This window comes from Sinocyclocheilus grahami, unplaced genomic scaffold (genome assembly GCF_001515645.1).
Source record: "Sinocyclocheilus grahami isolate Dianchi unplaced genomic scaffold, SAMN03320097.WGS_v1.1 scaffold1123.1, whole genome shotgun sequence".
Lineage (NCBI taxonomy): Eukaryota > Metazoa > Chordata > Actinopteri > Cypriniformes > Cyprinidae > Sinocyclocheilus > Sinocyclocheilus grahami.
Genome location: NW_015506302.1, coordinates 548,216 through 572,787, shown reverse-complemented (window position 1 = coordinate 572,787; position 24,572 = coordinate 548,216). Strand labels below are relative to the sequence as shown.

Genomic DNA, 24,572 nt, shown 5'->3' with positions numbered 1-24,572 from the left:
ACAACTACTGATGCAACAACAACTTTGGATTCCACAACCACCCCTCTAATGTCAACCACTGATGCATCAACCACAACTCTGTCTGACAACACAACACCTATTGATGCAACATCAACTTTGGATTCCTCAACATCCCCTCTAATGTCAACCACTGATGCATCAACCACAACTCTGTCTGACATCAAAACAACTACTGATGCAACAACATCTTTGGCTACCACACCCACCTTTCCAACGCCCTCTACTGTGGCACTAGCCGCAACAATATCTGATGCAGCAACCACACCTCTGCCTGACACCACAACTACTACTGATGCAACAACATCTTTGGCTACCACACCCACCTTTCCAACGCCCTCTACTGTGGCACTAGCCGCAACAATATCTGATGCAGCAACCACACCTCTGCCTGACACCACAACTACTACTGATGCAACAACATCTTTGGCTACCACACCCACCTTTCCAACGCCCTCTACTGTGGCACTAGCCGCAACAATATCTGATGCAGCAACCACACCTCTGCCTGACACCACAACTACTACTGATGCAACAACATCTTTGGCTACCACACCCACCTTTCCAACGCCCTCTACTGTGGCACTAGCCGCAACAATATCTGATGCAGCAACCACACCTCTGCCTGACACCACAACTACTACTGATGCAACAACATCTTTGGCTACCACACCCACCTTTCCAACGCCCTCTACTGTGGCACTAGCCGCAACAATATCTGATGCAGCAACCACAACTATACCTGACACCACAACAACTACTGAGGCAACAACAACTTTGGATTCTACAACCACCCCTCTAATGTCAACCACTGATGCATCAACCACAACTCTGTCTGACACCACAACAACTACTGATGCAACAATTTTGGCTTCCACAACCACCCCTCCAAAATCCTCAACTATAGCACCAATGTCAACAACTGATGCAGCAACCACAACTATACCTGGCAGCACAACAACTACTGATGCAACAACAACTTTGGATTCCACACTGTCTGATGCCAAAACAACTACTGATGCAACAACTTTGGCTTTCTCAACCATCCCTCCAACATCCTCAGCTACAGTATCAATATTGACAAATGATGGAATTACATCAACTATGCCTGACTTTTCAACAACTATTGATTCAACATCAACTTTAGCTACTGCAACCACACTTTCAACAGCTTCAACTGTGGCACAAATGTCAACAACAACTAATGCAAGAACAAAAACTCTGTCTGACACCACAAAAAACACTGATGCAACAATTTTGACTTCCTCAACCACCCCTCCAAAATCCTTAATTATAGCACCAATGTCAACAACTGATTCAGCAACCACAACTTTGCCTGATACCACAACAACTACATATGCAACAACATCTTTGGCTACCTCAACCACCTTTCCAACACCCTCAACTGTGGCACCAGCGGCAACAATAACTGATGCAGCGACTACAACTCTGTCTGACACAACAACAACTACTGAGGCAACATTTTTTGCTTCCACAACCACCCCTCTAATGTCAATCACTGAGGCATCAAGCACAACTCTGTCTGATGCCAAAACAACTACTGATGCAACAACTTTGGCTTTCTCAACCATCCCTCCAACATCCTCAGCTACAGTATCAATATTGACAAATGATGGAATTACATCAACTATGCCTGACTTTTCAACAACTATTGATGCAACATCAACTTTAGCTACTGCAACCACACTTTCAACAGCTTCAACTGTGGCACAAATGTCAACAACAACTAATGCAAGAACAAAAACTCTGTCTGACACCACAAAAACCACTGATGCAACAATTTTGACTTCCTCAACCACCCCTCCAAAATCCTCAACTATAGCACCAACGTCAACAACTGATTCAGCAACCACAACTCTGCCTGACACCACAACAACTACTGATGCAACAACATCTCTGGCTACCTCAACCACCTTTCCAACACCCTCAACTGTGGCACCACTGGCAACAATATCTGATGCAGCAACTACAACTCTGTCTGACATCACAACAACTACTGAAGCAACTACAACTCTGTCTGACATCACAACAACTACTGAAGCAACTACAACTCTGGATTCCACAACCACCCCTCTAATGTCAAACACTGAGGCATCAACCACAACTCTGTCTGACACCAAAACAACTACTGATGCAACACTTTTTTTTTCCACAACCACCCCTCCAAAATCCTCAAGTTTTGCACCAATTTCAACAACTGATGCAGGAACCACAACTCTGTCTGACACCACAAAAACCCCTGATGCAACAATTTTGACTTCCTCAACCACCCCTCCAAAATCCTCAACTATAGCACCAACGTCAACAACTGATTCAGCAACCACAACTCTGCCTGACACCACAACAACTACTGATGCAACAACATTTTTGGCTACCACAACCACTTTTCCAACACCCTCAACTGTGGCACCAGTGGCAACAATATCTGATGCACCAACTACAGCTCTGTTTGACACCAAATCAACTACTGATGCAACAATTTTTGCTTCCACAACCAGCCCTCCAAAATCCTCAACTATAGCACCAATATCAACAACAGATGCAGCAACCACAACTATACCTGACACCACAACAACTATTGATACAACTACAGCTTTGGCTTTGACAAGCACTGTTTTAATATCCTCAAGTATTGCACCAATTTCAACAAATGATGCAGCAACCACAACTCTGTCTGACACCACAAAATCTACTGATGCTACAATTTTGACTTCCACAACCACCACTCCCACATCTTCGGCTTTAGCACCAACGTTAACAACAGCCGATGAATCAACCGCAACTCTGTCTGACATCACAAAAACTACTGATGCTACAATTTTGACTTCCCAACAACTATTGATACAACTACAGCTTTGGCTTTGACAAGCACTGTTTTAATATCCTCAAGTATTGCACCAATTTCAACAAATGATGCAGCAACCACAACTCTGTCTGACACCAAAACAACTACTGATGCTACAATTTTGACTTCCACAACCACCCCTCCCACATCTTTGACTGTAGCACCAACGTTAACAACAGCCGATGAATCAACCACAACTCTGCCTGACACCACAACTACTACTGATGCAACAGCAACTTTGGATTCCACAACCACCCCTCTAATTTCAACCACTGATGCATCAACCACAACTCTGTCTGACACCAAAACAACTACTGATGCAGCAACTTTGGCTTCCACAAACATCACTCCAACATCATCAGCTACAGTACCAATGTTGGCAAATGATGGAATTACATCAACTATGCCTGACTTTTCAACAACTATTGATGCAACAGCATCTTTACCTACCATGACCACACTTTCAACAGCTTCAACTGTGGCACAAATGTCAACAACAACTGATGTATTAACCACAACTCTGTCTGACACCCCCAGAACTACTGATGCAACAACAACTTTGGATTCAACAACCACCCCTCTAATGTCAACCACTGTTGCATCAACCACAACTCTGTCTGACACCACAGCAAATATTGATGCAACAACAACAAACTTGACTTCTACAACCACCCCTCCAGTGTCAACATCTGATGGAGCAACCGCAATTATGCCCAGCTACCACAACAACTATTGATGCAACCACAACTTTAGCTTTCACTAAAACTGTTTCAATATCCTCAAGTGTTACACCAATTTTAACAACCGATGCAGCAACTAAAACTCTGTCTGACACCACAAAAACTACTGATGCTAAAATTTTGACTTCCACAAACACCCCTCCAACATCTTCGAATGTTGCACCAACGTCAACAATAGTTGGTGAATCAACCACAACTCTGCATGACACCACAACAACTACTGATGCAACAATCTCTGTCTGACACCAAAACAACTACTGATGCAGCAACTTTGGCTTCCACAAACATCACTCCAACATCATCAGCTACAGTACCAATGTTGGCAAATAATGGAATTACATCAACTATGCCTGACTTTTCAACAACTATTGACGCAACAGCATCTTTACCTACCATGACCACACTTTCAACAGCTTCAACTGCGGCACAAATGTCAACAACAACTGATGTATTAACCACAACTCTGTCTGACACCCCCAGAACTACTGATGCAACAACAACTTTGGATTCAACAACCACCCCTCTAATGTCAACCACTGTTGCATCAATGCAGCAACCACAACTCTGTCTGACACCACAACAACTACTGATGCAACTACAACTTTGGCTTTGACAAACACTGTTTCAATATTCTCAAGTATTACACCAATTTTAACAATTGATAAAGCAACTACAACTCTGTCGGACACCACAACTACTGATGCAACAACAACTTTGGATTCCACAACCACCTTTCCAACATCCACAAATGTGGCACCAACTGCAACAATATCTGATGCAGCAACAACAACTCTGTCTGACACCACAACAACTACTGATGCAACAACATCTTTGGCTACCACAACCACCTTTCCAACATCCACAAATGTGGCACCAATGGCAACAATATCTGATGAAGCAACTACAGCTATGACAGGCACCAGAACAACCATTGATGCAACAACAACTTTGGCTTCCACAACCATCCCTCCAACATTCTCAGCTACAGTACTAACATTGACAAATGATGGAATTACATCAACTATGCCTGTCATTTCAACAACTATTGATGCAACAACAACTTTAGCTACCACAACCACACTTTCAACATCTTCAACTGTGGCAAAAATGTCAACAACAACAACTGATGCAGAAACAACAACTCTGTCTGACGCCACAAAAACGTCTGATGTAACAACAACTTTGGCTTTTACAACCACATCTCCAATGTCAACAACTGTTGCAGCAACCACAACAATGCCTATCACCACAACAATTATAGAAGCAACAACAACTTTGACTTCCACAACCACCCCTCCAGCGTCAACATCTGATGGAGGAAGCACAACTCTGTCTGACACCACAACAATTACTGATGCAACTACAACTTTGGATTCCACAACCAGCACCCCAACATCCTCAACTATAGCACCAGCGTCAACAACAACTGATGCATCAACCACAACTCTGTCTGACACCACAACAACTACTGATGGAACTACAACTTTGGATTCCACAACCACCCCTCTAATGTCAACCACAACTCTGCCTGACACCACAACAACAACTACTGATGCAACAACATCTTTGGCTACCACATCCACCTTTCCAACACCCTCAACTGTGGCACCAACTGCAACAATATCAGATTCAGCAACCACAACTCTGACTGAGAACACAAAAGCTACTAATGCTACAATTTTGACTTCCACAAGCACCCCTCCAACATCTTCGACTGTAGCACCAACGTCAACAACAACTGATGAATCAACCACAGCTCTGCCTGACACCACAACAACTACTGATGCAACAACATCTTTGGCTACCACAACCACCCCTCCAAAATCCTCAACTATAGCACCAACGTCAACAACTGATGCAGCTACCACAACAACTATTGATGCAACTACAACTTTAGCTTTCACTAAAACTGTTTCAATATCCTCAAGTATTACACCAATTTTAACAACCGATGCAGCAACTAAAACTCTGTCTGACACCACAAAAACTACTGATGCTAAAATTTTGACTTCCACAAACACCCCTCCAACATCTTCGAATGTTGCACCAACGTCAACAATAGCTGATGAATCAACCACAACTCTGCATGACACCACAACAACTACTGATGCAACAACATCTTTGGCTACCACAACCAGCTTTCCAACACCCTCAACTGTGGTACCAACGGCAACAATATCTGATGCAGCAACTACAACTCTGTCTGACACCACAACAACTATTGATGCAACTACAACTTTGTCTTTGACAAACACTGTTTCAATATTCTCAAGTATTACACCAATTTTAACAACTGATAAAGCAACTACAACTCTGTCTGACACCACAACTACTGATGCAACAACAACTTTGGATTCCACAACCACCCCTCTAATGTCAACCACTGATTCATCAACCACAACTCTGCCTGACACCACAACAACTACTGATGCAACAACATCTTTGGCTACCACAACCACCTTTCCAACACCCTCAACTGCGGCACCAACGGCAACAATATCTGATTCAGCAACCCCAACTCTGACTGAGAACACAAAAACTACTGATACTACATTTTTGACTTCCACAAGCACCCCTCCAACATCTTCGACTGTAGCACCAACGTCAACAACAACTGATGAATCAAGCACAGCTATGCCTGTCACCACAACTACTACTGATGCAACAACATCTTTGGCTACCACAACCACCCCTCCAAAATCCTCAACTATAGCACCAACGTCAACAACAACTGATGCAGCAACCACAACTATACCTGACACCACAACAACTATTGATGCAACTACAACTTTAGCTTTGACAAACACTGTTTCAATATCCTCAAGTGTTGCACCAATTTCAACAACTGATTCAGCAACCACAACTCTGTCTGACACCACAAAAACTACTGATGCAACGATTTTGACTTCTACAACCACCCTTCCAACATCTTCGACTGTAGCAACAACGTCAAAAACATCTGATGAATCAACCACAACTCTGCCTGACACCACAAAAAGTACTGATGCAACAACATCTTTGGCTACCACAACCACCTTTCCAACAGCCTCAACTGTGGCACCAATGGCAGCAATATCTGATGCAGCAACTACAACTCTGTCTGACACCAGAACAACTACTGATGCAACAGCAACTTTGGATTCCACAACCACACCTCCAACATCCTCAGCTACAGTACTAACATTGACAAATGACGGAATTACATCAACTATGCCTGTCATTTCAACAACTATTGATGCAACAACAACTTTAGCTACCACAACCACACTTTCAACATCTTCAACTGTGGCAAAAATGTCAACAACAACAACTGATGCAGAAACAACAACTCTGTCTGACACCACAAAAAATTCGGATGTAACAACAACTTTGGCTTTCACAACCACATCTCCAATTTCAACAACTGATGCAGCAACCACAACTATGCCTGACACCACAACAAAGATTGATGCAACAACAACTTTGACTTCCACAACCACCCCTCCAGCATCAACATCTGATGCAGCAACCACAACTATGCCTGACACCACAACAACTATTGATGCAACAATTTTGGCTTCTACAATCACCCCTCCAAAATCCTCAATTATAGCACCAACGTCAACAACTGATGCAGCAACCACAACTATACCTGACACCACAACAACTATTGATGCAACAATTTTGGCTTCTACAATCACCCCTCCAAAATCCTCAATTATAGCACCAACGTCAACAACTGATGCAGCAACCACAACTATACCTGACACCATAACAACTATTGATGCAACTACAACTTTGGCTTTCACAAATACTGTTTCAACATCCTCAAGTATTGCACCAGTTTCAACAACTGATTCAGCAATCACAACTATGCATGCCACCACAAAAGCTATTTACGCAACAGCAACTTTGGCTTCCATAGCCAGCCCCCCAACATCCTCAATTATATCATCAGAGTTAGCAACAACTGATGCATCAACCACGACTCTGTCTGACACCACAACGACAACCGTTGGAACCCCAACTGTGCCTTACACCAAAATAACTATTGATGCAACAACATCTTTGGCTTTCACAACCACTCCTTCAACATCCTCAACTGTAGCACAAGCATCAACAACTGATGCGGCAACCACATCTATACCAGAGACCTCAACAACTATCGATGCAACAACTACTTTGGCTTCCGCAACCACAACTCCAACATCTTCAACTCTGCCACCAATGTTAACAACAACTGATGCAGCAAAGGCAACTCTATCTGATACCAAAACACCTATAGATGCAACAACAACTTTGGCTTCCACAATCACTCCTATAACATCCTCAACTGTAGCGCCAGTATCAGCAACTGATGCAGCAACCACAACTATGCCTGACACCACAACAACTATTGATGCAACAACAACCTTATCTGCCAGAACCACCCCTCCAACATCCTCAAATATAGGACCAACGTCAACAACTGATGCTGCAACCAAAGCTATTCCTGACACCACAACAACTATGGATGCAACAACAGCTTTAGCTGCCACAACCACCCTCTCAAAATCTTTAATTGTGGCACCAATGTCAACAATAACTGATGCAGAAACGGCAACTCGATCTGATACCACAACAACTATAGATGCAACAACAACTTTGGCTTCCACAATCATTTTTAAAACATCCTCAACTGTAGTGCCAACAACAGCAAATGATGCATCAACCACAACTCTGCCTGACACCACAACAACTTCTGATGCAAAAATAACTTTGGCTTCCACAACCACCCCTCAATCATCAATAACTGATGCAGAAACCAAAGCTCTGACTGACACCACAACAACAATTTATGCAACTACAACAAATAATGGATCAACCACAACTATACCTGACACCGCAACAACTATTGATGCAACTACAACTTTGGCATTCACAAACACTGGTTTAACATCTTCAAGTATTGCACCAACATCAACAACTGATGCAGCAACCACAACCCTGTCTGACACCACAAAAACCTTTGAACCAACAACTTTGGCTTCCACAACCACCCCTCCAACATCCTCAACCTTAGCACCAGCGTCAGCAACTGATGCATCAACCACAACTCTGTCTGACAACACAAAAAGTATTAATGCAATAACAACTTTGGCTTCAACAACCATGCCTCCAAAATCAACAACTGAAGCAGCAACCATAAACATGCATTTCTCCACAAAAACTATTGATGCAACAACAACTTTGGCTTCCACAACCATGTCTTCAACATCCTCAACCGCAGCATCAACATTGACAACTGATTCAGCAACAACAACTTTGACTGACACGACAACAATTATTGACTCAACAAATTTGGCTTCCACAAATACTCATCCAACATCCTTGTCTGTAGCTCAAATGTCAACTACAACTGGCTCATCAACCACAACTCTTTCTGACACCACAACAACTACTGATGCTACAATGACTTTGGCATCAACAACCACCCCTCCAACATCAACAACTGATGCTGCAACTGCAACTATGCCTGACACCACAATAAGTATTGATGCAACAACAAATTTGGCTTCCACAACCACCCCTCCAAAATCCTCAACTGCAGTACCAATGACAACAACTGATGCACAAACCACTGCTATGCCTGACTCCAAAAAAACTACTGATGCATCAACAACTTTGGATTCCATAATCACCACTCCAACATCGACAACTGATGCAACCACCACCACTTTGACTGAAACCACAACTGTTCACGCAACAACAAATTTTGCTTCTACAACTACCACTACAACATCCTCAACTGCAGCACCAAATTTAACAACAGCTGATGCATCTACCAAAAGTATGCCTGACACAACAACACCTACTGATACAACAATAACTTTGGCTTCCACAACCACCCTTCCAACATTCTCAACTATGGCATCAGCGTCAACTACTGATGCAGCAACAAAAACTATGCCTAACACCATAAAACTTACTCATGCAACAACAACTTTGGCTTCAACAACCACCCTTCCAACATACTCAACTGTAGCACAAACATTGACAGCTCATGCAACAACCACAACTATGTCTGACAGCAGAACAACTATCGATGCAACAACAACTATGGCTTCCACAACCACCCCTCCAACATTCTCAACTGCAGTGCCAACGTCAACAACTGTAACACCAGTTTCAACAACTGATGCAGCAATCACAACTATGTCTGACACCACAACAACTATTGATGCAATAACAATTTTGGATTCCACAACCAAGCCATCAACATTGTCAGCCGCCGCATCAGTGTTGACATATGATGCAGCAACCAAAACGATGCATGACACCACTACAGCTGCTGTTGCAACAACATCTTTGATTACCACACCAACCTTTTCAACATACTCAACTGTGGCACCAAGGTCAACAACATCTGATGCAGCAACCACAACTATACCTGACACCACAACAACTATCGATGCAACAACAACTATGGCTTCCACAACCACCCCTCCAACATTCTCAACTGCAGTACCAACGTCAACAACTGTAACACCAGTTTCAACAACTGATGCAGCAATCACAACTATGCTGACACCACAACAATTATTGATGCAATAACAATTTTGGACTCCACAACAGTATCATCAACATTCTCAGCTGCAGCAAAAATGTTGACATCTGATGCAGCAACCAAAACGATGCATGACACCACCACAGCTCCTGATGCAATAACATCTTTGGCTTCCACAACCAACCATCCAGCATCCTCAACTGAAGCATCAACATCAGCAACCACAACTGTGCCAGAGACTGCAACAACTATTGATGCAACAACAACTATAGCTTCCACAACCACCCCTCCAACATCTGCAGTACCAACACCAACAACTGTAGCACCAGTGTCAACAACAGATGATGCAACATCCATTATGCCTAACACCACAAAAACTACTGATGCAAAAACAGCTTTGGCTTCCACAACAAATCCTCCAGCATCCTCAACTGTGGCACAAATGTTGACAACTGATGCAGCAACAACAACCATGCCTGACACCACAAAAACTATTGATGCAGAAACAACTTTGGCTTCCACAACCACCCCTCCAACATCCTCAACTGTGGCACCAATGTCAACAACAAATGTTGCATCAACCACAAGTATGCTTGACACCACAGGAACTACTGAAGCAAAAACAAATTTGGCTTCCACAACCACCCCTCCAACATCCTCAACTGTGGCACCAATGTCAACAACAAATGTTGCATCAACCACAAGTATGCTTGACACCACAGGAACTACTGATGCAAAAACAAATTTGGCTTCCAAAACCACCCCTCCAACATCCTCAACTGCAGTACCAATGTCAACAACAAATGTTGCATCAACCACAACTATGCCTAACACCACAACAAATATTTACACAGCAGCAACTTTGGCTTCCACAACCACCCATCCAACATCCTCAACTGTGGCACCAATGTCAACAACAAATGATGCATCAACCACAAGTATGCTTGACACCACAGGAACTACTGATGCAAAAACAAATTTGGCTTCCAAAACCACCCCTCCAACATCCTCAACTGTGGCACCAATGTCAACAACAAATGATGCATCAACCACAAGTATGCTTGACACCACAGGAACTACTGATGCAAAAACAAATTTGGCTTCCAAAACCACCCCTCCAACATCCTCAACTGTGGCACCAATGTCAACAACAAATGATGCATCAACCACAAGTATGCTTGACACCACAGGAACTACTGATGCAAAAACAAATTTGGCTTCCAAAACCACCCCTCCAACATCCTCAACTGTGGCACCAATGTCAACAACAAATGATGCATCAACCACAAGTATGCTTGACACCACAGGAACTACTGATGCAAAAACAAATTTGGCTTCCAAAACCACCCCTCCAACATCCTCAACTGTGGCACCAATGTCAACAACAAATGATGCATCAACCACAAGTATGCTTGACACCACAGGAACTACTGATGCAAAAACAAATTTGGCTTCCAAAACCACCCCTCCAACATCCTCAACTGTGGCACCAATGTCAACAACAAATGATGCATCAACCACAAGTATGCTTGACACCACAGGAACTACTGATGCAAAAACAAATTTGGCTTCCAAAACCACCCCTCCAACATCCTCAACTGTGGCACCAATGTCAACAACAAATGATGCATCAACCACAAGTATGCTTGACACCACAGGAACTACTGATGCAAAAACAAATTTGGCTTCCAAAACCACCCCTCCAACATCCTCAACTGTGGCACCAATGTCAACAACAAATGATGCATCAACCACAAGTATGCTTGACACCACAGGAACTACTGATGCAAAAACAAATTTGGCTTCCAAAACCACCCCTCCAACATCCTCAACTGTGGCACCAATGTCAACAACAAATGATGCATCAACCACAAGTATGCTTGACACCACAGGAACTACTGATGCAAAAACAAATTTGGCTTCCAAAACCACCCCTCCAACATCCTCAACTGTGGCACCAATGTCAACAACAAATGATGCATCAACCACAAGTATGCTTGACACCACAGGAACTACTGATGCAAAAACAAATTTGGCTTCCAAAACCACCCCTCCAACATCCTCAACTGTGGCACCAATGTCAACAACAAATGATGCATCAACCACAAGTATGCTTGACACCACAGGAACTACTGATGCAAAAACAAATTTGGCTTCCAAAACCACCCCTCCAACATCCTCAACTGTGGCACCAATGTCAACAACAAATGATGCATCAACCACAAGTATGCTTGACACCACAGGAACTACTGATGCAAAAACAAATTTGGCTTCCAAAACCACCCCTCCAACATCCTCAACTTTAGCACCAGTGTCAACTACTGATCTAGCAGCAACAACCATGCCTGACACCACACAAACTACTGATGCAACAACAACTTTGGCTTCCACAATCACTCCTCCAGCATCCTCAACTGTAGCACAATCGTTGACAACTGATGCAGCAACCACAACTATTTCTGACAGAAAAACAACTATTGATGCAATAACAATTTTGGATTCCACAACCATGCCATCAACATTCTCAGCCGCCGCATCAATGTTGACATCTGATGCAGCAACCAAAACGATGCCTGACACTACTACAGCTGCTGTTGCAACAACATCTTTGATTACCACACCGACCTTTTCAACATACTCAACTGTGGCAACAAGGTCAACAACATCTGATGTAGCAACCACAAGTATGTCTGACACAACAACACCTACTGATACAATAACAACTTTGGCTTCCACAACCACCCTTCCAACATCCTCAACTATAGCTCCAGCGTCAACTACTGATGCAGCAACCACAACTGTGCCAGACACCACAACAACTATTGATGTAACAACTCTGGCTTCCACAAGCACCCCTCCAACATTCTCAACTGTAGCACCAGCATCAGTAACTGATGCAGCAACAACAACTATGCCTGACACCACAAAAACTACTGATGCAAAAACAATTTTGACTTCTACAACCAAGCCTCCAACATCCTCAACTGATGCAGTAAAAACAACTATGCCTGGCACCACAAAACCTACTCATGCAACAACAACTTTGGCTTCCACAACCACTCCTCCAGCATCCTCAACTGTAGCACAAACGTTGACAACTAATGCAGCAACAACAACTATGCCTGACACCACAAAACCTACTGATGCAAAAACAATTTTGGCTTCAACAACCACCACTCCAACATCCTCAACTGTAGCACAAACATTGACAACTCATGCAACAACCACAACTATGTCTGACAGCACAACAACTATCGATGCAACAACAACTATGGCTTCCACAACCACCCCTCCAACATTCTCAACTGCAGTACCAACGTCAACAACTGTAACACCAGTTTCAACAACTGATGCAGCAATCACAACTATGTCTGACACCACAACAACTATTGATGCAATAACAATTTTGGATTCCACAACAATATCATCAACATTGTCAGCTGCAGCAAAGATGTTGACATCTGATGCAGCAACCAAAATGATGCATGACACCACCACAGCTGCTGATGCAATAACATCTTTGGCTTCCACAACCAACCACCCAGCATCCTCAACTGTAGCACCAACATCAGCAACCACAACTGTGCCAGAGACTGCAACAACTATTGATGCAACAACAACTATAGCTTCAACAACCATCCTTCCAACATCCTCAACTACAGTACCAACACCAACAACTGTAGCACCAGTGTCAACAACTGATGATGCAACATCCATTATGCCTAACACCACAAAAACTACTGATGCTACAACAACTTTGGCTCCTACAACCACTCCTCCAGAATCCTTAGCAGTAGCAAAAACATTGAAAACTGATGCAGCAACCATAACTATGTCTGACAGCACAACAACTATTGATGCAACAACCAGTATGGCTTCCACAACCACCCCTCCAACGTCAATAACTCATGCAACAACCACAACTATGCCTGATACCACAACAACTATTTATGCAACAACAACTTTGGCTTCCACATCAACTCCTCCAGCATCCTCAACTGTAGCACAAACGTTGACAACTGATGTAACAAAAACAAATATGCCTGACACCACAAAAACTACTGATGCAAAAACAAATTTGGCTTCTACAACCAACCCTCCAACATCCTCAATTGTAGCACCAGCATCAGCAACTAATGCAGTAACAACAACTATTCCTGACACCACAAAAACTACTGATGCAACAACTTTGGCTTCTACAACCACTCCTCCAGAATCCTCAACAGTGGCAAAAACATTGACAACTGATGCAGCAACCATACCTATGTCTGACAGAACAACAACTATTGATGCAACAACTAGTATGGCTTCCACAGCCAACCCTCCAGCGTCATCAACTCATACAACAACCACAACTATGCCTGACAAAATAACAACTATCGGTGCATCAAAAACAACTATGGCTGCCACAACCACCCCTCTGGCATCCTCATATATAGCACCTATGTTGACATCTGATGCAGTGACCACAACAATACATGACATTTCACCTATAACTATTGGTGGGAAAATTACAACTTTGATTCCGAAAATAACAGAAAATCATCCAACAACTTCTGTTATGTCACAAACCACAACAATTCCATCCACAACTATTGGTGAGACAACTACATTTTTGGCTCCCACAATCACAACGCCTCCTCAAAAAGTAGTGGAGAAGTCAACAACAGCGCCAACCACTACAGTTTTTTCAATAACTACACCTGAAACCACAAAAACACTCTCAACATCTTCTACTATTGTTGAGATAACTACAAACCATACTAAAACAACTACTGTAGGTAAAACCCCAACAACAATTACAACTGTAGCTATTGGCCAGGCAACTACACCTTTGGCTTCTGAAACCACACTGACAACAAATCATCCAACAGCCACTACACTGACAGAAACCGCAACACCACTTCCAGTAACATTGACAACTACTGGTGAGACAGCTGCGACTGTCATTTCCACAACATTAAATCAACCAACAAACACTAATGTGGGGGAAACAACAACGATTCTACCTGCAACTATTGGTGAGGCAACTTTAAATTTGGCTCCCACAATCATGATGACAACACCAACCAGTAAAATCCATTTAACAATTACAACTAAGCCTGAAACAACAACAGCACTTCCAACTACAGCTATTGCTGTCACAACTAAACCTTTGGCTTCTGAAACAACATTGACTACAAATGATGCAACAACCACTATTGTAGCTGACACCACAACACTTCCAAGAGTTACTGGTGAGTCAACTTTGACTACTACATCACTTTCAACTACAGGACCAACCAATAGAACTGATGCAACGACCACAACTATGCCTTATCTCACAACATCTTTGGGTGCAACAACAAAAACTGTGGCTACCACAAGCACCCTTGCAATGTCCTTAACTGTAGCACTAATGTCGACAACTAATGCAACATCTATGGCTGACAACACCACAAATATTGGTGCAACAACAACAACTCTGGCAACCACTAACACTCTTCCAACATCCTCAGTTATAGCACGAACCATAAGTATGCATGACACCACAACTATTGGTGCAACAACAACAAATTTGGTTAACACAACCACCCCTCTAACATCCTCAACTGTAGCACCATCATCAACAACTGATACGGCAACCATAGCTATGACTGAATCTACAACAGTACTTCCAATAACAACTATTGGTGCAACAACAACTTTGACTGCCAAAAGTACACCTCCAGCATTTTTATCTATAGTACCAACATCAAAAATTGATGCAGCAGCCACAACTATGTCTGAAATAACAACAGTGTTTCTAACAAATGCTACTATTGTTGAGACAACTAGAAATTTGGTTTCCACAAAAACAAACAATCCTACAACAATTACTGTGGCTGAAACCACAACATATCTTCCAAATACAGCTACTGGCAAGACAATAAAAACTTTGGCCACATCTCCAACATCCTTAACTATAGCACAAACCTTGACTGCCACAACCACCCCTTCAACATCCTCAAATATAGCACCAAAATCAACAACTGATGCAGCAACCAAAACTTCACCTAATACAACAACAGTACTTTCAAAAACAACTATTAGTGCAACAGCAACAACTTTGGCTGCCAAAAGTACCCCTCCAACATCCTCCTCTGTAGCACCAACATTGACAACTGATGTAGCAATCACAACTATGCCTGAAACAGAAACAGTACTTCCAATAAAAACTTTTGGTGCAACAACAAATTTGGTTACACTATCTGTTCTAGCACCAACAACGACATCTGATGAAACAAACACAACTTTGCCTGAAACAGCAATGGTATTTTCAAAAACAACTATTGTTGCAACAACAACTTTGACTACCACAAGTACCCCTCCAGCATCCTCTTCTTTCGCACCAACTTTGACTACTGATGCGGCAGTCACAACTATTCCTGAAACTTCAGCTGACCTTCCCACAAGGACTATTAGTGCAACAGCAACAACTTTGGTTAACACAAGCACCCCTGCAACATCTTCAATTGTTACACCAATGTTGACAACTGATGGAGCAACTACAACTATTCCTGAATCTAAAACATCTATTGGTGTAACAACAATAACTTTGGCCAACACAAGCACCACTGCAATATCCTCAACTGTAGCACCAACATTGACACCTGATGCAGACACCACATCTATAGCTGACTCCATAACAAATATTAGTGCAACAACTACAACTTTGTCTACCACAAGCTCCTCTCCAATATCCTCAGCTATAGCACAAACAACTAATGCAGCAACCACAACTATAGCTGACACAACAACATCCATTGGTGCAAGAACAACAACTTTGGCTACACCTAGCACTCCTTCAACATCCTCAGCTATAGCACGAAACACAACTATACCTGACACCACAACAACCATTGGTGCAACAACAGCAAATTTGGTTAACACAAGCACTCCTCCAACATCCTCAACTGTAGCACAACTGTTGACAGCTGATTCAGAATCTACAACTATGCCTGAAATCAATACAAGTATTGGTGAAAAAGCTACAACTTTGACCCCCACAAGCACCACAACCCCTCCAACTTTGGTGGAGGAGTCAGTGACAACATCATCCACGAATATTCATCCAACAAGCACAACAATGTCTGAGAGGAAAATTACTACCTTTGGTGCATTAAATGCAGATATAACTGATTCAACAACCACACCTAATTCTAAAATCACAACAACTAGTAGAGAAACAATTACAACCAGAATGTCCTCCTCAACATTGGTGGAAGAGCCAACGACAGCACAATCACAAGCTACATCTAATTTAAATACAACAACATTTCCGGGGTTTACAACAACAGCTTTGACTAATCCTCAGACAGAAAATAATCCTACAATGCACTTCCCAACATCTACAGCAGTCCTTGGCAAAACAAGCTTACCTCTAATGAACAGAACTGGTTCAGCACTGGTTACAAGCAAACTACAGTTCAACTCCGCATCTCCAGTCCCCAGAGAAACTCAGGTCCTCAGTGTTATCAACACTCTTCTCAAATCCAGAGATTCACAGCCCAACAAATCAGTTCAAGTGCTGAATGTCACCTATAAGAGTAAGTTTCATTGTTTTGAGTTTAAAAGTTTTTGAAATATGAATGTGCCGACTATAATGTTAATGTGAAGCCAAGACACAATCCATATATTTCCCTTCAAACAGATATCTCAGAGACCTCCTATGCAATCATTTTTACATTTAACCTGATTGACATTAGTATACCAGAGGACCCTGAGCTAAAGAACAACACCTATCAGCACCTGCAGAATGTTATCAATAATGTGGTAAGCATTAATGCAGATCTCTCACATTTATGATGAATATGTGTTGATATTACTCTGCAGTTGAACACACTTCTGAATGAACCTGGCCGTCAGGTTTTTAAAGCCAAGTCCTCCAAATTCAAGTAAGATGATTTCATTTTTGAATCATGTTTATTCATATTGTTAATTCACTGTAGCATTTTTGTATATAAAACAATCAAACCTTAAAAGACCTAAACTGTTAATCTATTTTGCTCATATTGACTGAAGCTATTTCAAAATAACCTCCAACTGCACCTAATATCCACTTCCATTTCAGAATCAATTTATTATTTTGCATTCTATCCTTTGAACATTTCAAAACATTTCCCTCTAGGTGCACAGAAAACCACATTGAGGGCAGTATGGAATATATCTTTAATAGCAAAGATCAACCCACCATTTTGTTAAAGGAGCTTGATTTACAGAACAGTATGTCAATTCCAATGATACAATAAAACAATATATATGTCATGGATGTTCATGCCATTTTCACTGTATAATTTACCATGTGTTTCTCATCCAGTAATTTATTTTGTTTTACAGGCTTAATAACAACGACCCTTGCAAAACCAGGCACATCTACAACCACTAAAGAAACTACAGCTTTGTAAGAAAAATAATCAGTCTTATTAAAAGGAAATCATTTAAATTACCAATGCTGTAGATTCCTTATATTTAAATGTTCTTTTTCAGGATTGGGAGGGTGATTTTTTACATTCGGCTCATTTTTATCACACGGGGCCCCATACCAAGTGAGAGCCATGTTCAACATGTGGTCAACTTACTGCTGGCCCCACGTCTCAGAGCTAAACAAGACACAGCACAGACCCTGAATGATCCTGTGAGCTATGTGAATGCCAGCTATGAGAGTGAGTTGTTCTCTTCTGCTTAGATTTGCTTGCTGTGAATGTAAAATTTAAAACTGTTTTTTGTTCAAACTTTTAATAAAACTAAAAAGTTGCACATATCAGAAATTTGGTAACAGGGTTTAATTGATATTAAAGTTTAATGTTTTTTTTTATAGTGCATGATGATTTTTGTAAATAAAAAATATTTATTTATTGTTTTTTTTTTACCTATCCAAGCTACAATATATCACTCTCCTATTTTGAGCAGGAGGATAAATATGACATTTCACCACCTATATGTATAATAAACTAATTAGTGTTATATACTGTGTTCTTATTAAGAAATTGCTGATAATTCATATGCCCTCAAATGTGGATTTGAGATCAACAGTCCATCAACGGGAGAGAAACTTGAACTCAGGGATGGCAACTACACATTCATTCAAAACTCCATAAAAAGAAAGGTGGGTTTGAGAATGTTTTAGAAAGAAATTAAGAAGACACATTAACCTTAAAATATGATCATAAAACAATTAATCTCTGTATTTATTAATAAATTCTTCAGCTGAACCAGATCTTAAGTGACTCTGACACTTCTGTTGAGTTCAACAAAGCCAGTTTCACGTATGTAATGACTTTTTGTTTTATACTTTAATCAGAGCAATGATGTGGCTTCAAGTGAGTTAAAAAAAAAACTGCTTTAATTTCCCCCAGGAAAAATTCCATGGAGGTCATTGCTGATATTGACTATATTTTCCGGCAACAAGACATCAAGTCACCCAGTGACTTCCTCCAAGGACTTCTCAAAGTTACGAATAGTATGTATTCTTTCCATATTATAGAGATAAATTAATTCAATGTATGACACTTTAACATGATTAAATAGCCTACTATTTCATGTTTTAAATATATTATCCATATATGTATATATATTATTTTTTTGAATAGTAAATATATACATTTATGATTATGATTTATTTTATGCATTCTTCTTCTCCTTAAATATATCTCCTAAAATATTTTTTTGCACTACAGGCTTAACAACTCCAGCTCCAACAGGGAATAAAACAACTCAGAAACCTGTACAAACACCAAATGTGTAAGTATAAAATGTAAGAATAAATTGTATTGTGTAAAAGGTAAACATTTTATTCATTATCTCTCTCACCATTAATCCTCTTTACCTTCTTTTTCAGGATTGGGAGGGTGATTATTCACATTCGGCTCATATTTATCACACGGGGCCCTGTACCAAGTGAGGCAAAAATATTACAGTTGGCAAACTCTCTGCTGGGCGCACGTTTCAGAACTAAACAAGAACTAAGGGCACAAAGCTTAGGTACCCCTGTGAGCTTTGTGAATGTTACTTACACAAGTGAGTTTTCTCTTCTCTGTTCAGTCACCAGTAAACAAATTTTATATGGCAGTAAAAAGATGTATGCACACAGTATCAGCTAATATATATTATTATTATTAATTCATGTATTTATTTTTTAAAGAAATTTCTGATACGTCATATGCCCTGAATTTTGGATTTGAAATCAACAATGTTACCATGTCTCAGAAACTTGAACTCCGGGATACCACATATAAATTAATCCAGGACACTATAAATAAATTGGTAAGTCTGATACAATTTGTATTTAAAATGCCCTTATTATTATTATTATTATTATTAGCCACCGATAGAAGGCAACAAATTACCATGAGACCCACAGGGACCATTACAGTTTCCATTAAACCCATTACAAATTCTGTGATGGTTTCTATTGTTTTTCAGCAGGGAAAGAAACATAGATAGGCTTAGATAGAAATGATCAGATGATAGATAGATTTAATTATTCATGCCTGAAACCCTAATTGATAATGCTTCTTTTGTGAAAAATTTATGAAGAGATAACAGTTAATCAAGTTTGCACTTTAAATTCAAATGTAGCAACTGACAAAATCTTGTATATAAATAACTTTTATTTACAAAGGCCAGTTTATTTCAGTACATAGTAAACAATGCACTCTTATTAAAAAATGTTGTGTTGAAAACGTAAAAAGGGATGTGATAAAAATGACACATGTTGTGTCAAATTTAACACACAACCTGTGTCATTTCTTTACACATCTGTGTGTTTATAAGGACTAGACAGTTTGTATTACCTTTAACTCAACTAATGTGTTATTCCTCTTAAGACAGAAGTTTGTTGAAACCTTTTACACACTAATGTGTTATAGTTACACAACTTGTGTCAGATATATGTTATTTTTGGTCAATCTAGACAGAAGTTGGATCTGTCAGACTTAAAATTTTGGTTGGAACAAAAGGCACAAAAAAAAATCAACTGAAGATAAAAGACATTAAATCTCTGAATTACACTGAATCACTTATTACTAACCAGGATCTTAGCTCTTCCGCCATTGTTTCACCACCGGAGCAGATGTAGACAAGAATGACCTTGGGAAGTAAAATGGTTAGAGAGTTGGACTTGTAACCCAAAGGTTGCGGGTTCGAGTCAACTATTAAACTCAAATTCTATCATCTTCAATTTTGAATAAAACAATTTTTCATTGCTGACCTGTTTAGCTGAACGAGATCCTAACTGAGCCCACAGCCACTCCATTTGTGTTCAAAGATAGCAATTTCACGTAAGATTTAAACTTTTATTAGAACAGAAATGTCCATTGCTTCTAAGACATCTAGTTTAAATGTGGTTAGATCAGATGTAAAGGAAGAAGTACATTGAGATCTTTTTGAAGAGTTCATTTGCATCAATGTATAATTTAATCTCTCCCCAGGGGTAATTCCACCACTATTCAGGCTGATGTACAGTATGTTTTCTCAGAAAGCGACATCCAGAAACCAAGTGCCTTTCTCTATGCACTTGTTGTGGTTAATAATGGTATGTTCTTCTGCACAGAAATGTTATTGTTAGCTTTATAGTTATTTGAGATTTTTTTTATCTTCATTATTTTAAACCTTGTCATCTACAGAGACTATTATCACAACTACACCTGCTGCAACAAGAACCACCTTTTACTCCACAGTGCTGAGCACTACAATCACAAATAACGGCACTAATGCAGCATGGGTTGTGGCCATTATTGTCCCCTGTGCTATTGCCATCATCCTCGTACCTTGCTGGATTCTCCTTTGTGTAAGTTTCATAAAGATTTAATAAGAAATATGCATAAAAACGTATATGGTTAATTCCAGTCTAACTAGGCTCTCTCTCTGTCCGCAGTGTTTGCTGTGTGGTTTTTTAATCTCTCCCCAGGGGTAATTCCACCACTATTCAGGCTGATGTACAGTATGTTTTCTCAGAAAACGACATCCAGAAACCAAGTGCCTTTCTCTATGCACTTGTTGTGGTTAATAATGGTATGTTCTTCTGCACAGAAATGTTATTGTTAGCTTTATAGTTATTTGAGATTTTTTTTTATCTTCATTATTTTAAACCTTGTCATCTACAGAGACTATTATCACAACTACACCTGCTGCAACAAGAACCACCTTTTACTCCACAGTGCTGAGCACTACAATCACAAATAACGGCACTAATGCAGCATGGGTTGTGGCCATTATTGTCCCCTGTGCTATTGCCATCATCCTCGTACCTTGCTGGATTCTCCTTTGTGTAAGTTTCATAAAGATTTAATAAGAAATATGCATAAAAACGTATATGGTTAATTCCAGTCTAACTAGGCTCTCTCTCTGTCCGCAGTGTTTGCTGTGTGGTTGCTGTACAGCATTAAGAAGACGATGGTCCAGAAGACAGTCGTACAATATACAATACACCACTCGAAACAGCCTTTTCTAGAGAGCTCGAGACACATCAGGAAAATGACTAATTACTTATATTACTAATCCAAATTGTGATGGTGGTACTTTAAAGTTTACATTTAACTTTCCATAATGATTATGATATCTTAGAGCTTTTATAATGCACTATTTATTTTATTGCGCCTGTATTGCTGGACAGACAGGATCTTAAATTGTGATTAATGTAATTTATTTTCAGAATTGTTTAATGGATAAAAAATTGTTATTTACGATTTCTGTAATGTTGGTAATGTTAAACTTATTTACACTTTATGCACTTTAGTTCCATGTAACTCAAAGGAAAATCCTTGTGTGCTTTACACACAGGTATAGATGTAAAACAGCAGCAACATCAATCAACAGTAATTGTATCTGCATAATTTCAGATCTCATTCTTAATGATCACTTCTGTTCTGACAAGATTGTCCTGCAGCTGCTAACAGGAATTTTTTTTATTTTAGTAAGGCATCACACAAACAGCTTTCTTAACCGTTTAAATCAAAACAACATTAATAAATGTAAGAACTAATGTATATATAACCAAATTACTATATGATCTAGCAGGACCCTGCATGCATAAAAAAATAAAAACCTTTACAATGTTGAAAAATACACAAATTCTATTTATTTTGAAAGTTGCAAGTACATTTCACATGTATATCACATTCATCCACTATTTTTCCACATATTTCTAAATATAGAATTTGTTATAATTAAAAGCCATGAGCTGACACATACACTCTTAAAAATAAAGGTGCTTCAAAAGGTTCTTCAAGCGATGCCATAGAAGAACCATTTTTGGTTCCACAAAGAACCATTCAGTCAAAGGTTCTTTAAAGAACCATCTCTTTCTTACCTTTTTGTAATCTGAAGAACCTTCTTTCGCCACAAAGAACCTTTTGTAAAACAGAAAGGTTCTTCAGATGTTAAAGGTTCTTTATGGAACCATTTAGACAAAAATTTTTTCAGTTTAACGCGTTAAAAATATTTAACGCAGGGGCGGGGCTAGGGCTGGCCACCCCACTCACAACTGCTGCATCTGTCACTTTTTCTCTTGACAAGAAGTGCATTTATTCAGTTGCAGAACGACTGAGAACAGGAGACGTTTCAGACACGCACTCCACTTCACTTCAGCACCAGGTGCGAGTCAAACGAGTGCGGAAACGGTACTGTGCTTGTAGCGCGTGCGCTACAATTGCACGCACAAAGGCACCGGCGCCCAAGTATAGGTCTCTGCAGGAAAGTAATGGGAGGTACCAGATAGGGGCGTTTTTAGACCATGTTTCCTGATTGGCTGACGTCATAGTGACGATAGGTTTAGGGGTGGGGTTAGGTAAGGGGAATCATTAGGTGCGTTCGACTCGAAGCACCGCTACAGACGGTGGTCAACGAGAGAGCCGCTTGCAGTCGGGGGCGGAGTTAGTGACGCTCACGTGGTGTTTGCATACTCTATCACAGATGAAGTTAATTAAATGCAATATTTGTCAAATACACAGACGTTTCAGAAACGTTTTCATGAGCAACAGAAACACTTTTTATATACTGCTTACTTCAGCGCCACCCTTTTTAAATTAGCCAATAGCGTTTTGTTTATATCTGCACGGATCAGAGCCATTGAGCTTGGTAAAGCCGCATTTGACAGCCACAGTCTAACAGATTACCCCCTAGATTCAATATGAAACTCTCAGTAAAACAAAATAGTGATCATAATCATGCTGAGGCTGTGTAGTTTTAAAAGTGTTTAAAGGGGTCATATGATGCTGCTAAAAAGAACATTATTTTGTGTATTTGGTGTAATGAAATGTGTTTATGCGGTTTAAGGTTCAAAAAACACATTATTTTCCACATACTGTACATTATTGTTTCTCCTCTATGCCCCACCTTTCTGAAACGCGCAGATTTTTACAAAGCTCATCGGTCTGAAAAAGCGAGGTGTGCTGTGATTGGC

At 40.4% G+C, this 24,572-nt stretch overlaps 6 protein-coding genes across 6 annotated transcripts; 5 read left to right on the top strand and 1 right to left on the bottom strand.

Moving 5' to 3' along the window:
- Positions 1–48: 48 nt before the first annotated feature.
- On the top strand, positions 49–3,620 carry LOC107567041 (mucin-2-like). The gene is made up of 2 exons (XM_016252631.1): positions 49–2,792; positions 2,930–3,620. The coding sequence occupies exons 1-2, from the start codon at positions 49–51 to the stop codon at positions 3,618–3,620; spliced, it is 3,435 nt and encodes a 1,144-aa protein (XP_016108117.1).
- A 1,111-nt stretch (positions 3,621–4,731) lies between these two features.
- Positions 4,732–6,587, top strand: LOC107567039 (mucin-5AC-like). Its single transcript, XM_016252630.1, has 3 exons — positions 4,732–5,741; positions 5,970–6,491; positions 6,566–6,587. The coding sequence occupies exons 1-3, from the start codon at positions 4,732–4,734 to the stop codon at positions 6,585–6,587; spliced, it is 1,554 nt and encodes a 517-aa protein (XP_016108116.1).
- Positions 6,588–6,591: 4 nt separating this feature from the next.
- On the bottom strand, positions 6,592–7,548 carry LOC107567038 (uncharacterized). Its single transcript, XM_016252629.1, has 3 exons — positions 7,256–7,548; positions 6,669–7,144; positions 6,592–6,603 (listed from the first exon to the last, which is right to left on the bottom strand). Exons 1-3 carry the CDS (start codon positions 7,374–7,376, stop codon positions 6,592–6,594), a joined length of 609 nt encoding a protein of 202 aa, XP_016108115.1. The 5' UTR covers positions 7,377–7,548.
- Positions 7,549–8,442: 894 nt separating this feature from the next.
- LOC107567037 (cell wall protein DAN4-like) lies at positions 8,443–10,148 on the top strand. The gene is made up of 2 exons (XM_016252628.1): positions 8,443–9,998; positions 10,109–10,148. Exons 1-2 carry the CDS (start codon positions 8,755–8,757, stop codon positions 10,146–10,148), a joined length of 1,284 nt encoding a protein of 427 aa, XP_016108114.1. The 5' UTR covers positions 8,443–8,754.
- Positions 10,149–10,168: 20 nt separating this feature from the next.
- Positions 10,169–11,215, top strand: LOC107567036 (cell wall protein DAN4-like). The gene is made up of 2 exons (XM_016252627.1): positions 10,169–11,117; positions 11,207–11,215. Exons 1-2 carry the CDS (start codon positions 10,248–10,250, stop codon positions 11,213–11,215), a joined length of 879 nt encoding a protein of 292 aa, XP_016108113.1. The 5' UTR covers positions 10,169–10,247.
- A 1,186-nt stretch (positions 11,216–12,401) lies between these two features.
- Positions 12,402–22,761, top strand: LOC107567050 (uncharacterized threonine-rich GPI-anchored glycoprotein PJ4664.02-like). The gene is made up of 16 exons (XM_016252643.1): positions 12,402–17,718; positions 17,823–17,944; positions 18,005–18,066; positions 18,300–18,394; positions 18,509–18,572; positions 18,659–18,834; positions 19,156–19,277; positions 19,379–19,437; positions 19,528–19,631; positions 19,849–19,912; positions 20,010–20,188; positions 20,313–20,434; positions 21,389–21,450; positions 21,601–21,704; positions 21,796–21,959; positions 22,527–22,761. Exons 1-16 carry the CDS (start codon positions 12,492–12,494, stop codon positions 22,620–22,622), a joined length of 6,822 nt encoding a protein of 2,273 aa, XP_016108129.1. The 5' UTR covers positions 12,402–12,491; the 3' UTR covers positions 22,623–22,761.
- Positions 22,762–24,572: the final 1,811 nt, after the last annotated feature.

What these genes read in the sequence shown, in the direction of transcription:
- LOC107567041 (XM_016252631.1), top strand. Translation starts at nt 49, where the DNA reads ATGTCAACCACTGATGCATCAACCACAACTCTGTCTGACAACACAACA. An exon ending in TCTTCGGCTTTAGCACCAAC is followed by an intron (nt 2,793 to 2,929) that starts GTTAACAACAGC and finishes AATATCCTCAAG; the next exon opens with TATTGCACCAATTTCAACAA.
- LOC107567039 (XM_016252630.1), top strand. Translation starts at nt 4,732, where the DNA reads ATGTCAACAACAACAACTGATGCAGAAACAACAACTCTGTCTGACGCC. An exon ending in ACAACTACTGATGCAACAAC is followed by an intron (nt 5,742 to 5,969) that starts ATCTTTGGCTAC and finishes TGATGCAACAAC; the next exon opens with AACTTTGGATTCCACAACCA. An exon ending in GATTCAGCAACCACAACTCT is followed by an intron (nt 6,492 to 6,565) that starts GTCTGACACCAC and finishes CTTCGACTGTAG; the next exon opens with CAACAACGTCAAAAACATCT.
- LOC107567038 (XM_016252629.1), bottom strand. Translation starts at nt 7,376, where the DNA reads ATGGTGTCAGGTATAGTTGTGGTTGCTGCATCAGTTGTTGACGTTGGT. An exon ending in AATAGTTGTTGTGGTGTCAG is followed by an intron (nt 7,145 to 7,255) that starts GTATAGTTGTGG and finishes TTGTGGTGTCAG; the next exon opens with GCATAGTTGTGGTTGCTGCA.
- LOC107567037 (XM_016252628.1), top strand. Translation starts at nt 8,755, where the DNA reads ATGCCTCCAAAATCAACAACTGAAGCAGCAACCATAAACATGCATTTC. An exon ending in TACTCAACTGTGGCACCAAG is followed by an intron (nt 9,999 to 10,108) that starts GTCAACAACATC and finishes TCTCAACTGCAG; the next exon opens with TACCAACGTCAACAACTGTA.
- LOC107567036 (XM_016252627.1), top strand. Translation starts at nt 10,248, where the DNA reads ATGTTGACATCTGATGCAGCAACCAAAACGATGCATGACACCACCACA.
- LOC107567050 (XM_016252643.1), top strand. Translation starts at nt 12,492, where the DNA reads ATGCCTGACACCACACAAACTACTGATGCAACAACAACTTTGGCTTCC. An exon ending in GGAGCTTGATTTACAGAACA is followed by an intron (nt 18,395 to 18,508) that starts GTATGTCAATTC and finishes TTTGTTTTACAG; the next exon opens with GCTTAATAACAACGACCCTT. An exon ending in CTTGCTGGATTCTCCTTTGT is followed by an intron (nt 21,960 to 22,526) that starts GTAAGTTTCATA and finishes CTCTGTCCGCAG; the next exon opens with TGTTTGCTGTGTGGTTGCTG.